At 34.6% G+C, this 15957-nt stretch overlaps 2 protein-coding genes across 2 annotated transcripts in view; both read left to right on the forward strand.

Moving 5' to 3' along the window:
* Nucleotides 1–15957, forward strand: part of LOC124537537 (A disintegrin and metalloproteinase with thrombospondin motifs 16-like) — a 67565-nt gene that overhangs the window by 38334 nt on the left and 13274 nt on the right. The window lies entirely within an intron of this gene.
* Nucleotides 3619–4776, forward strand: LOC124537289. The gene has a single exon (XM_047114082.1). The coding sequence runs from the start codon at nt 3802–3804 to the stop codon at nt 4570–4572; it is 771 nt and encodes a 256-aa protein (XP_046970038.1). The 5' UTR covers nt 3619–3801; the 3' UTR covers nt 4573–4776.

Consider the following 15957-nt stretch of genomic DNA (forward strand, 5'->3'; position numbering starts at 1 on the left):
ACATACAGTAGCATCAGCTGCTGTATGTTATAAGGGATAACTTGCTTTAATTTACTTTAAGCTATTTTTAAACAGTAGTTTCATTGTCATTCATAAAATAGACAGCATGCATTCATTTCCAAGCATGACCTTGCTCTAAACGTTTTTTTGCTCCAAAACGGTAACACACGTCGCTCGTGCACATCAATCATAGTTACACTTATTTTACAATAACCTTCATGTATGACGGTTATCAATTAATCAACAAAAAAACATACTAACATTACCTACAATGAACTTACACTAATTATTTTTAAAACGTCGTAACTCTTTCAATGTATCAAATCATGTCAACTTTCTGATCCTAAGTGTTTGTCTGGGTTGTCTGGAAAACATTTACTACTATAAACTACATAGTAGAGCCCTCTGGATAGTTAGCAGTCAACAACAGCCTGTAAATTTCCCACATCTGCTCCTCTTCCTTTGAGGAGTAGGTTTAGAACATATTCCCCCACGCTCTTTCAACGCGGGATGTTTTCCCTGTTCACCGCATGAGATGAATTATAAACACAAATTAAGCACATGAATATTCATGGTGTTTTCCTGGGTTTGAACCCGCAAACATCGGTTAAGATGCACGCGTTCTAATCTCTGGGCCATCTCGGCTGAAGGTAACAGTCATCATAATTTTATTCTACCACCAATATCATCGGTTAAGATGAACGCTTTCTAACCTCTGGGCCATCTCGGCGCAAGGTAACAGTCACTCATCATAATTTTATACCACCAAACAGGTATAGTTGATATTGTGGTGATAAGGTTGTATAGGTGAGTGTGCCAGTGTAATTGCTGATACAAGGGACATAAAATTTTTGTTCCCAATGTTGGTGGTGCATTGGCCCATTTCCCAATACGACAGTTATCAAATTCTATAATATAAAATATTGCTATAAGCTGTTTTATTCCAAGTATAATTTATTTATTTTTTTTTCATTAATTTGTGTGAGTATTATAACTGATTTAAAAAAAAATGGTGGCTGTGTATGTGCGTCTTTAATATTACAAGCACATAAGGTTTAAAAGCTTTTCAAGTTTTTCTCAGGGACAATATACGTCATACATCGAACACGCTTTTATAATTTTTATTGGAAATTTAAAGAAAATATAAATGATATCGCATCTCGTATTATCGGTAACACTAAAGCGCATATACAGTTTCCAAACAAAAAAACAAGCAATCAATGTAGAGAACAGTTTATACATAAAAATAGGTATACAGTAACACCAGTTACATATTATCTGACGTACTACGATCAAGCTTACGTCGTTACATAATAGTGATCTATATACAAAGATGTTTTGTTAAAGCAACCTACACATTATGAAATTGTGACGGAACTAAGGCATTGTTAATATTCATGAGGCAGCCCGCGGGCGAAAGTATAGCTTTAATGAAGACAGGGATCATAATACCCAATAGCATAAAAGTATTACGTTTATGATTGATTAATATGTAATACTATGATATAATTGCATATCAATATCGTCATCATTACATAGTATAAAACAAAGTCGCGATTCGCTGTCTGTCAACCCATGTATGCTTAGATCTTTAAAATGTTGCCGCAATAAAGCACAAATAAATAAATAAAAAAATATAATAATAGGGACACTTTTGACAAATTATTTCACCTCGTTACATCGTTTATGATACAGTTTCGGTTTCGCAACGGTCAGCTATGCGAGCCGCACCTATCTAGCACTTGTATTATAAATTTCGTATACATTAATATTAATGTTAATTGTATACTATTTGTCCCGTTTAAGGCTAACAAAAACTCTTAAATATGACGTTCTAAATTGACTAACGTTCTAATATACTTAGTTAGTTACAATTAATTAAATTATACATATTTAACAAATTCATTTTTATGATTCCATTTTTTGATAGCCTAACAACAACTATAAATGTGTTACGTTGTAATTTATAATTCATTTTAATTCACACAACGAATTATAAATTCATTTTAATTTTGAATCATTAAGAGGATGGATTATCAGAAATATTTCCTTGAAGTACTCATTTTTTACGTTTGTTAGGAACTCCTCCACAAACAAATTACCACCCACTCATCAGATATTTTAACGCCAAATAACAGTGCTCAGTGCTGTTGAATTTCAATTTGAAGGATGAATGAGCCAGTGTAACTCAGGCACAAGGGACATTCCATGCTAGTAAACAGAATAAGTGGCTGATTTGTGATGTATCCAAAGTTAATATTTCTTACAGCGACATTCTAGTCTAGTGTAGTGGCGATAGTGACCACTTTCTATCGGGTGTCCCATTGAGTTGCCCACCAACTTATGCCATAAAAACAAAAGAAATATCCACTTAAAGCCTTCTCATGAATCACTCCTTCCAATATGTACGAGCGTGAATATATTTTTCCTTTTTTTATGGTATAGGTTGGCGGACGAGCATATGGGCCGCATGATGGTAAGTGGTCACCATCACCCATAGACAATGACGCTGTAAGAAATATTAACTATTCATTACATCATCAATGTGCCAACAACCTTGGGAACTATGATGTTATGCCCCTTGTGCCTGTAGTTACATTGGCTCACTCACCCTTCAAACCGGAACACAACAATACTGAGTACTGTTATTTGGCGGTAGAATAACTGATGAGTGGGTGGTACCTACCCAGACGGGCTTGCACGAAGCCCTACCACCAAGTAGTCTTAGTAGTCACCAAGTCCTTATACCGATTAAAGTTAAATTGCTAATGAACTAAAAATACACAAGATGCATTTGCATTTCCACTGCAAAACAAAAGAAGTACAAAGTATAACACAAGAAATAAGGTTACCGTAACGATTCCAATCTCACGATAGATCACAATATGAAAACATCGTGGATCACGTAAATAGTCTAATTCCCATGAACAACTATTTATTTAAATAAAAAATCATCCTTATCACATAGAACATAAAGACTATGTATAGTAATTAAAGCATGGACTAAAGAAATAGTTGCATAAGTCGCAAAATCAGTTTTTGTTGTATTACTCTTTTGTAAAAGGACGGCTTATTCGCAACGTCTCGGCCCATTTGGTATATGGATAGGTACGTTTTTGCTATTAATTATCGTATACACCTATATCTATCACTTCATTGTATAAAACAAAGTCGCTTTCTCTGTCCCTATATCCCTATGTATGCTTAAATATTTAAAACTACGCAATGGTATTTGATGCGGTTTTTTTTAATAGATAGAGTGATTTGAGAGGAAGGGTATATATGGGCAATATAGTAAAGAAACACTGATAATTTTAGAAGTTGGCAATGTGATGTCGTAAATAAACAAATTCTGTAGTATATTTCGTATTAGTGTTGCACCCGTGCGAAGCCGGGGCGGGTGGCTAGTATCGAATAGAAGTAATCCAATAATGACTGACAAATTATAATTTGTAATATAGTTTCAAAAACTTCGTGCAACAAGTAGAACAAGAGAAACTATTCGCGTTTCACTCAAACGTTGCATACAGAAATTTTATTTTGGACTTGGATAAAGTTTATTTCGATTTTGATTTATCTAATTTAAATATTTTTTTTTTTCGGGTAGGTGACAAAAAAAAGACAACACGCTTTTATATGAGCTCTTGTTAATTTTAATTATCTAAATTACAAAATAATAATTATACAAATTAATATGTGCTAAATGTGTTTCCTACCTGCCAGCTAATCTCCATAACACCAATATAATCAACAAAAAAACAAAAACATTAAACAAGTTGAGTGAAAAGTAATAACTTCACTATGGAATCCATTAAGCACTCAATTGAGGACCTGACTGAGCACTTCAACACACGGATGGCTGAGTTTCAAAAATCTCTTCAGGGTTCCATCCCAGCCACTAGTCCAAACTCCAACATTGCGGCTCAATTTAACACCTTCAGAGTCTTTGTTTTATCTGCATTAGAAGGCCTTCAGATGCAAGTGGAAATATTATCGAAGCAGTACAATCAGCTGGAAATGCGAAGTAGAAGGAAGATGCTTCTGTTCCACGGAGTTCCTGAAGACAAAAAAGAAAATTTGCCAGTCATAGTGTCAGGTGTTATATCAGGCCATCTTAAGGTACCAGAATTTACCATAAAGAAGCTCAGTCGATGTCAGCGATTAGGTCATTCCTCTAGGGATAAGCCTCGACCTATCCTTGTAAAATTTCGTGATGTAGTGCTTCGTAACAAGATCTGGTATTCAAAAACGTCCCTTAAAAGCACAGGCGTGACTCTGTCGGAGTTCCTTACCAAGGAAAGGCATGACCTGTTTATGTCTGCAAGACAGAAGTTCGGAATTTCAAAATGCTGGACGAAGGATGGAGTTGTTATCGTTACGGGGTCTGACGGTAAGCGTCACCGTATCGTCACAACAGCAGAGCTTAACTCAATCAATTGCAAGCCGAATTACATGCCCTCGGCAACTAATCTTGCTGCTGCTGCTGGTACCAGTACTGTCGGTGTCGACTCAATTTCAAAATCGTCCAACTCCACTCAGGTTATGCGAAGTAAGAGAACCGTTAAAAAGTAAGTTTTCGTTTTATTAGTAGCAGTTTGTCGTCGCTCCATTAGATTGTTCTGTTATTAATTTATGTCATCTATTTTTGTTTAGTTACTATAATTATATTTCGGATAAAATTAGTGTTAATTTGCTAACATGTCGGTATTATTATATTCAGTTCAGTTATAATTATATTATGTTGTTGACTGAAGGTATAATGTCAATTGTCAACAATCTGACGTTTGATCTGCGTTTAGTAACTGCATTGATAAAACTAATTAACTAACTACTGCCTATGTAGTTAGCATTTTTATTTTATGAGGTAGTTTTTTGTTTTTAGTTTAATTCAATTTTTTTTATGTTTTTCTCTCTACTTACTAGTTTATTTTTTATATTTAATGTTATTAGAATTTAAATCGTATTTTTATTTTGTTTATTGGTTACTTAGTGTGGTGCTTTACTAAACACTGATTTATAACTTGTTTTTATTTCTGTTTTAATGTTGTATCCGGTTCTTATGTTTTACTATATTTGTGATAAAAATATCCTTGTAATTGCTTACTCACAAACGGCTGGCGGGATGGAGGAGTAGCTTATTAGAACTCAATATTCTAGTATTTTGATTTATTTTGGTATTATTATACTATTTAATTATTTTTACTTACATATATATAATATTAACTTGTATTTACATTAATAGTATGATTTCAAGCGTTCACAGCGTAAGTGACTCGAATGATAATAGTATCTATCTTAGTGACTCAGTATTATCTACTGATGATAGTTTTCACAGTGCTTCTCTTCCTCTTAATTCTCTTTTAGACTCAACTTTCTCCGGTGTTTCTAGAAACTTTAATGTAGTGCATATAAATGCGCAGAGTATTCCATCTCATTACCCTGATTTCCTGTCCTCCTTCGACAGTAAAAATATTCATGCCATTCTTGTATCCGAATCTTTTTTGAAACCAAGTTTACCCTCGACGTCTTACTGTTTGCCTGGCTACCATCTGATCCGGAACGACCGAACAGGTAAAGGTGGTGGTGGTGTGGCAATATACCTCCGCAGTCATATCCCCTTTACAATTTTAAGTAAATCTCCTTCACAATACTCTGAGTCATCGGAACACATCTTTATTGAGGTCTTATTCGGTCATCTCAAACTACTACTGGGCGTATTTTATAGTCCGTCACTCAATATTAATTATTTTAATAATTTTGAAATGTTATTAGATCAATTTAGAACTTCTGTCGATCACACCATAATTATGGGTGATTTTAACACCTGCTTGATTAAAGACGACCAACGTGCCCGACGACTTAAGAATATAATCGATAGCTGTAACCTTAATGTACTTCCAACGAATGCGACTCATTTTTTTCCGAATTGTTCTCCCTCACTATTGGACTTAATGTTTGTTTCCTCTCTCAGTCATGTTGACGTCCATGGTCAGTTTCCCGCAGAGGCCTTTTCCTACCACGACTTAGTTTATTTATCCTATAGAATTCGGCCTCCGCGAGCGAAGCCAACTATAGTGATGCGGCGTAATTTTCAAAAGCTTAATAACACCAATTTCATGAGCGATTTAAACAATATCGACTGGAATGCTATTTATAATGCCAGCTCAATTGATGAAAAAATTAGCATATTTAATTCTCTCTTAACCGATTTATTGGATGTACATGCCCCATTAAGACCTATTAAGCTTAAGCACTTACCGGCTCCTTGGCTAACTCAGGATATTAGAGCACTCATGGCTAAGCGTAATGCTGCGAAGGCCAAATATAAAAGAAATCCAACTACTGACAACTTGGAAAAATATAAACATCTACGAAATCGTTGCAATAAACTCTGTCGTGATGCTCAGCGTAAGTTTATTGCAAATGCTATTGATAATAGCGGTACATCCAAGGTTTGGCGGTTTTTGAAATCGCTGGGAATCGGTCGTCAGCGGGAAACCATTTCTTTTAATATCGAACTTGATGATCTTAACAGACACTTTCTTTCTTCTTCTTCTATAAATATGTGTGACAAACTTAATACAATCAACTTTCTTCATACACTGCCTATTCCTGATAACCCTCCTTTCGAATTCAGCTCTGTCACCATTAGCGAGTTAAGGAAGCACATCCTTAGTATTAAATCAGACTCAACTGGCTGTGATGAAATAAGTCGAAAACTTATTCTCCTTACTCTCAACAATATTTTACCTATTTTATGTCATATATTTAATTACTCCCTGTCAACTGGTACTTTCCCTTCTATTTGGCGCAAAGCTCTAGTGATTCCTATTCCTAAAGTTTCCAATCCCTTGTTACCTTCTCATTTTAGACCTATATCTGTGCTTCCTTTTCTCTCGAAGGTGCTAGAACGTGTAGTCCATTCTCAATTAAGCCAATTCCTCTCTATAAATAAAATCCTCTGCCCTTTCCAATCTGGGTTTAGAAAAGGCCATAGTACAGTTACAGCTCTCACCAAAGTATGTGACGATATACGTAACGGAATTGACAACAAATGCGTAACTATACTAGCTCTTCTTGACTTTTCGAATGCTTTTAATACTATCGACTATGACATATGCTTGGCAATCCTTGAATCTCTAAACATAGGTTCTATTGCTGTTGATTGGTTCCGTTCTTACCTGTTCAACCGACAGCAATGCATAACGGCAAACAGTAGGTCTTCACCTTTTTTAGATATCCCTTCCGGTGTCCCGCAAGGTGGTGTACTCTCTCCTCTTCTCTTTTCTATTTTCATTAATACTCTCTCTACACTTATCTCTTCATCCTATCATCTATATGCTGATGATCTTCAAATATATGTTACCGCTCCCTTGGACGGTATCGACGAGGCTGTTGCAACTTTGAATAATGATTTGGTAAAGATCAGTGAATGGTGTAGATCTTACGGTCTCCAACTGAATCCAAGGAAGTCGCAAGTAGCTGTTTTTGGCAGTCCTAAGCTTCTGTCGAGGGTCAAAGACAAAATCCTATCTCCAATCATGCTTGATGGCCACACACTACCGCTGCAAGAAACTGTTAGAAATCTTGGACTACTTCTGGATGCTTCCTTATCCTGGGTACCTCAGGTTGCAGAAATGAGTCGTAAGATGTATGCCATCATTGGTTTTTTAAGGCGATGGAAAAATCTACTACCCATCAAGGCTAAGATCAGCTTAGCCAATGCATTTCTTTTTCCAATATTAGATTATGCCGACGCCTGCTACATTGATTTAACTGAAGACCTTCTGAATAAATTAGAACGGCTGCAAAATTTGGCCATTAGATTCATATTTGGCCTGCGTAAGTATGATCACGTTTCGCAGTATCGGTCTCAGTTGAAGTGGCTGCCAATCAGGCTTCGAAGAAACTTGCACGCCTTATCTCTTCTCTATGCTATTTTATATGTTGAGCATACACCACCTTACCTTAAAGAACGCTTCAAATTTCTTGGGTTTGATAGCACACACAACCTGCGTTCTAGTGAGGACAACAAACTTGTCACACCCTGCAGTCGGACACAAACCTACAGCAACTCTTTCACCGTGAAAACCGTCAAACTCTGGAATGCACTACCCACTGATATACGGCAGTCTAAATCCTTGGCAATATTTAAGCATCGTTTGAGAAACTATTACCTATCCATATCTAAATAATGTATGCAAGTATGTAATAATATGTAGTTTATATTTATGTATATATGTATGTATATTTTAATATATATTATATTTCTAGGTATGTATTATTGGTATGTAGTTATGTGTAGTTTATTACTATACCTTAGTATAAATATTATTATATTGTACTTTTCCTCATTTTTTCATATATTTTTCTTCACTTACCTGTTTTCGTTCTAAGCTCCTATCACCAAAGGTTGTCTGTGAGAGATCGCTATAAGCGATAAGACCGCCTTTGCGCACCATGTACTTATTTTATGTTTTATATTTCCCCTTTTTTTCCGTGTGTTGTGCAATAAAGCATTTTAAAATAAAAAAAAAAAAATAAAAAATATTTTATGAAATCCAACAATTTAATCATAGTATGACTAGTTTAAGCGCGGTTTCCCTCCCATTTAGGAGGTTAGTGGTTAGGTGTTAGACATAAAAAAGCTTGTCTTTCCTTAGAACTCAAACTAACTTGAAACTTTATCAATTTCGGCTTAGTGGTTTAGCAAGAAAAAAACAACAGACAGACAGAAAGGGTTACTTTCGCATTTAACATATTTATATAAATAAAAGATCGAAACTTTTTAGATAAACAAACAAACTGAAAACATTATTAAAAATTCCTAATACTTAAGTTCAATCAACAAATAGTTTTAATTGAAACTTATATAACTTACGAAACCATTCTCATATTACTATGTAACATTAAGAAGGTCACACTTCAACTTGACCTTAACGTATAAGGTCATATTACTGAAATGAGATGCACCGACACAGAACTTGAAAACATAAAAACGATTTTATGTCTTTTTAAAGAATTTTTTTTCCAAATTGTTCAGCTTAGATAATTCTATCCATTGCTCTCCGCGTATGCAAGTCTGGGTAGGTACGACCATCAGATATTCTACCATCTAACGTTAGTACTCGATGTTGGTTTATTCCAGTTTTAAGGATATGAGAGCTAGTGTGACCAGAGTGGAGATGTAAGGAATTATTAATATATCTTATAGTGCCGTCGCCTATAGGCGGTGGTGACGAATAACCATTTTTACTCCCCCCCCCCCCCTCTACCTAAATCATAACCAATATAAAAAATACAAAACTTCTATCTTATCAGGTTATTAACAATAATATGTTTTTACTGAAATAAAGACGATCAAAATACATATCGGTAAATTAATTATGCACTATACATATCTTTTTGAATACAACAACATTCCACTTTAATTTTTTGTAACAAAAGAATTAATAACATTAAATGCTAAAAAAGATATGAACTAAAACAAGTTGCTATATACAGCGTGGAATGGTGGCAAGAATGCTAGCAGCATTTCCCCGGTAAATGAATCCGATCCTCTGGGCGAAAACGTTAAATTTTACTTCAAAATTTCCGAAATCAACTTTGCTTATCCAATGCACGAATCCATAATAAATGTCGACCAGTAAACGAAAGACTTATTCAAGATCAGAATTTTATATCTATATTTTCTCCTCATATCATTGTATTCAACAACACACACATACACAGAATATATTTGTCAACACCTCAGTATCAAGTTATGTTCAAACAGCACACCTTGAACCCACTCATGGTAAACATTTTATTACTATGACCCTGTGTTTTGCACGCATGGCAAAGATTTTCATGCTGTTTTATGCGAGAGATCTTAATAACAATCATCATGATATTACGAACAATGCAGGTCTTCTTAAACATAATTTTTGTATTGTATTTTCAATCATCTTCAAAGCTAATTTGTTTGTTTTTTTCTATACTAGTCAACTGCCATGGATGTTCGTGCTTACACGGTCGTTTTTGATGCCAACACAATCAGTAGAGATATATGCAAAAGTATCATGACAGTATTTTCTCTTACAAAACATACTAGTTATTCTACCGCCAAATAACAGTACTCAGTATTGTTGTGTCCCGGTTTGAAGGGTGAGTGAGCCAGTGTAAGTACAGCAAAAGGGACATAATATCTTAGTGCCCAAGGTTGGTGGCACATTGACGATGTAAGGAATAGTTAATATTTCTTACAGCTTCATTATCTATGGGTGATGGTGACCACTAACCAACAGGAGGCTCATATGCTCGACCGCCCACCTATACCAAAAGAAAAAAAATCATCATCATTTTGAAATTGTATTTCTATAAAGAGAAAAGTAACAATCCACAAAGGCTCATATTAAGCCAACTCGCCTCTTGTTTGATATATAATAAAAAAAGCACATGACGTATACATTTCTGAAACAAACCCACAATCTTTGGCTAATCTGTATGAGTTTTTAAGCTCCTTACTAATATCAGATTTACCTTACTACACAAAAAGAAGGCTTATTCGTGAAACAAAGGCACTCAAATTTTAGTACGTGAATATATCGAGGCAAAAAAAACGCATCATTTTTTTTAGTTTTTAATTAAACTTGAAGTAAGCTAGCGTTTTTCAAGGCTTACGTTACGGTAAGCAAACAGCAAAATTATTATGAACAGCTAAGTTCGCCGTGAGGTAAGGAGACAAAGCAATTTTGCATACGATATCTTAAAAATTACACATCCCAACGCCTTTGTTTTATTGTAATTAAACGTCGACAAAGAGACGGTGTAAGATTACGGTGATTTGATTGATAACGATTTTTTAATGACAAATTTTTTGTTCTTAATCATTGAACTTGATACGATCTTAATTAAACGTTAGTTGTAATGGATACTTTAATGTACAAAATGTTGTTTGTAAAACACGCTTTACTGGACTCGAAAATGAAACCGAATATTCGTAATATAAAATTATATGAATTGAAAAAATATTTTTTTCGCTTAGTAGGCTTAGTACATATAGTTAGACTATTCTCTATAGGCCTTTTTTGATTCATTTGATAAGCGTTTAAATATGTTCACGATACTAAAATATAAGAACGAAAGCACCCCATATACTTTTCTTAATACGTCTACAAATTTTCATGACATCTCGAACCATTGATCTAAACAACATAAAAGGTAACGTCAAAAGTGTATTTTTATAAATACAATTATTAACTTGTAAATAAAAATTTAAAAAAGCCTTTGTAATTATTCTTGCGTACTTTTTTTTGGTTTTATTGTATAGTTTGGCGGACGAGCATATAGGCCACCTGATGGTAAGTGGTCACCATCACCCATAGACAATGACGCTGTAAGAAATATTAACTATTCCTTACATCGTCAATGTGCCACCAACCTCGGGAACTAAGATGTTATGTCCCTTGTGCCTGTAGTTACACTGGCTCACCAATCCTTCAAACTGGAACACAACAATACTGAGTACCGTTATTTGGCGGTAGAATAACTGATGAGTAGGTGGTACCTACCCAAACGGACTTGCACAAAGCCTTACTACCACCAAGTAATTCTATGGTAATGAGCTTTTAAAATGTGATACTTGGTGTAAGTTATAGACTCGAGTAATTACATATTTGACAATCAATAGAAGTAAAACTGAGACGCGGGTTCTGACAGGTGAGAAAAATCGAAATTATTATATTAGAAGAGTCGTTTCTGATACACCGAATAACATGTCTAATACTGTCTTATAGTGTCAATGCATGATGTTGGTAAGTCGGTCTGACCTACGATTGATACATATTTCATGACGTTTCACGTCACCGAGGTGAATCGTTATGAAACTCAATGTCTTTAAGCTGATTGTGACATATAAATGAATGAACTATTTACCATTAAATTTGTAGCTACCGCATAAAATTCACCTATTCCAATTTTTATTATTCATATACCAATTTTGTACCTAATAATTTGAACGTCCTTTGTCATTTTGGCTTGACCTACATAAATAATTTATCTAGGAGTTCATTTTGTCGAATTTTCGCCGACGACTGTCAGCATCCATTTTAACTTCAGAGCTGTATTCTTTCCGAAACAAGCCGGCTGAAGTTCTTAATAAAAGTAATAGTACATTAAACATTATTTATGAAATACGTGCAAGATATTTAATCGAATATCGGCGTTTTATCAGATATTCATAGTAAATCGTGATAAAGTTGATAGCGTGACTGATCGTGAATAGGTTCGTATCGGGGTGTCACAACATCCTTCACTTGTTCAATTGTCAAGGTAAGCGATTGCATTTGACATTTAAGTTCAAATTGTAACGGAATTTGAAATTGTATGAATGAAATGTCATTTTTGAATATACAATGGATTTTAATTTTCTTATATCAAGTCATAAGCAATTGTATTATATAGTTAAAGACATATCTCAATATACCAGACATTTTTAGATAAATTTTATGGCATAGATAGCCAGATGGACTGATAAGTCTCCGTCAGTCAGAACTAAGTTGCCTGCAAGGGGCAGGCGCAAGATACACTGGCTTAGATAGTGGAATACCAGAACCGAAACATAACAATACTAACCATTGCTGTTTGGTTGAGACGAACGACAGCTTTAACAGTTGACCATACATAAGAAATATATATTATACCACGAATTTATCCAAAATCAATACCGAATTTTCAATTTAAATAGAAAATTGATATCAAATTTGCAATTGAACTATGTGTGTTCTCAAAAGGGCCTGTTCCAAATTTTCCAAAATTTCCTAAACGTCAATTTTATTCAAAAAATTCTACTGCCTATTACTAATACAAAACACATTGTATATAGCAAGAATGAGAAACGCTTAGTGCAATATAATTTCATAGTCATTTTACTCATTATAGCGTAAAGTGTGATGTATGAGACACAAAGTGCTGTGTGATTTCTACTTGGTATAATAATGTAATAACAGAACATACCTTTTATAATAATGTGACAACACTACTGCTGTGTGAGTTTACTATCATAATTATCAACAACAAAAGCCTGTAAATTACTCACTGCTGGGCTAAGACCTCCTCCCCCATTGAGGAGAAGGATTGGAACATATTCCAACACGCTCTCACAGTGGAATACACATGTGGCAGATTTTTTATGAAATTAGACAAATGTAGGTTTCCTCACGATATTTCACCGCCGAACTCGAGATGAATTATAAACACAAATTAAGCACATGAAAATTCAGTAGTGCTTGCCTGTATTTGAACCCGCATTATCCTTATAACAATTTGCTGCAACCATTTCTAAATAATAATTGAAATAAAAAATACAGAAGTTTTGTAATGATAGCTAGAAAACGCAATTATCCAAATCATTCGGTTATCTCGTTACGTAAGCGAACCACAGCGCGTAAACACTTTCATTGTTCCAGGAGATATTGCGTTAACCCCATCTCTACTCCGTAACTGTTTCAGACTAATTTCATCACAACAAATGATGAACAAACTTCATGATACACGAACATACTATCTAAGATAAGAGCCGAGATAGTCCAGTGGTTAGAGCGCGTGCATCTTAACCGTTGATTGCGGGTTCAAACCTTGCCTGGGTTGCACATGGTATTCATTTGAATATACATTGTGTATAATTTTATCATCATAATTCATCTCGTGCTCGGCGGTGAAGGAAAACATCATGAGAAAACCAGCATGTAAAAATTTCAAAGAAATTCTGCCATATGTGTATTCCACCAACCCGCATTGGCACAGCGTACAGGAATATGTTTCAAAACTTCTCCCTAAAAAGGGTGAAGATGCACAGCAATGGGAAATGTAAAGGCTGTTGTTGTGAACATATCTCCAAAGACAGTATCAATTAACTGACACTTTCTGTTTCTACTTTCTGGGTCTGAAAGACTATGGATGTCATAATAATAACATAGTTATCGTGTCTAGTGCACTGCCCTTGAATGTGTTAATGTATGAGAATATACACACACATTTATAATATATACGAATCGTGTAAAAATAAGAATCTGTATCTACGGTGAATAGTATTATTTTCAGGATTTAAAATAGTGACAATTACATTGTCACTATTTTTTTTTGTTAAACTTATGCCTCGAACATTTATATTTGCATATGAATTTCGTTTAAAAGAAGGAACTAATAAACATCTAATATTTTGAACCGACATAGCTTATAATTACTTTTAATCCTAAAACATGGCACTTCAAATATGTTTGTAAAAGCCGAATGAGAGAGAAAACTATCGTTAGAAAACCTGCATCTTCTTTTTTATGCTATAAGTTGACGGACGAGTATATGAGCCATTTGATGGTGAGTGGTCACCACCGCCCATAAACAATGGCGCTGTAAGGAATATTAACCCATGTATTACCAATGCACCAGCAACCTTGGGAAATAATATGTTATGTCTCTTGTGGCTGTAGTTGCACTGATTCACTCACCCTTCAAACAGGAACACAAAAATACTGAGTACTATTGTTTGCCGGTAGAATATCTGAAGAGTGGATGGTACCAACCCAGACGAGCACGCACAAAGCCCTACCATCAAATATATTGTGTACTTAATAGATCGAAACGTAATTAAGGTTTTTGAAAAATATTTTTATTTGCTTATCTGGGATTAAAATTATGCAAAACTCTAAGAAATATATAGAAAATATCACTAGTAATTGTAGAACTGTTATTTTCCTTCTACCCATGACTAGTATTATTTTAACAAAACAAACGTTCCGGATAAAGATGTAAGTAAAAGCTAGTTCAAATACATTACTTAAGATATTTGTCATTATTGACTTGAGGTCGACGAGAAAGTAAAAGTAATAGTGATAATACCGTTAGATCATTTAAGTAATGGTCAGATTATTGGAAATGATTTAATCATATTTTTGTTATTAGTGTAACCGTTGAAGTTTTGAGGTAGAACATATCGTATAGTTGTATTCCGGTTTGGAGGGTGTGAGAGCCAGTGTATATTTATAAAAGACATAACATCTTACTACCCAAAATTGGGAGCTCTTGGAGGATATAAATATTTTTGAATATTTGTTACAGTAACAATATCTTTAGGTGACGGTGATCACCATCAAGAAACCTATTTATCATGATTATTATTGATTAAATAGTAATTTAATTTTTGAAAGAGTTTTATCTTTTGAATGAACAAAGAAAAGGCCGAAGTAAAGGAAATGCTCAAACAAGGAACACAGTGTTTATAATTTTTTAAGATAATGATAAACAAACAGTCTCTATGAGTACTTATCGTGTGGGCTAAAATGTGAGATGATGGCGTTTTTCATTTGTGCTTATATAAATCGTTTGCAAAATAAGTCAATTTAAATTTCTAGACATTTCTAGATCATTATCCTCCTGCCCTTATACTAATTTTATTTGAGGTCGGCGCAGCATATCGTCCTTCCATACTTCTCTATCAGACGTCATCTCACAAGTAACATTCTCTGTAACCATATCTTCTTTCACACAATCCCTTCATCGTTTCTTTGGTCGTCCTCTACCTCTTTATCCATCCACATCCATGATGCTCAGGACCTTCCATACAACATAGTCCTGATTCCTCCTCATAATATGTCAATACCATGACAGTCAGCTTCCACATAGCTTATCGTACATTCGTACAACGATAATATATGTATTCGATATTTTTCACACAGTTATCATATCTATATTATTTATTACCAAAAATTTCCTGTTACGATGTTTGCAAATACTTACCCTTAGGTTATTTAATCGTTACCTCCGTTAATTATTAACTATATCGAGAAGCCCGTGTCGATAGGTACCACCCACTCATCAGATATTCTACTAATAAATGAGCCAGTGTAACTACAGGCAACAACAAACAACAACAACAGCCTGTAAATTCCCACAGCTGGGCTAAAGGCCTCCTCTCCCTTT

This window comes from Vanessa cardui, chromosome 18, assembly GCF_905220365.1.
Source record: "Vanessa cardui chromosome 18, ilVanCard2.1, whole genome shotgun sequence".
NCBI classification, from domain to species: Eukaryota; Metazoa; Arthropoda; class Insecta; order Lepidoptera; family Nymphalidae; genus Vanessa; species Vanessa cardui.

Bases quoted from the DNA above. Each gene is read 5' to 3' on its own strand.
- LOC124537289 (XM_047114082.1), top strand. From the start codon at position 3,802: ATGGAATCCATTAAGCACTCAATTGAGGACCTGACTGAGCACTTCAAC.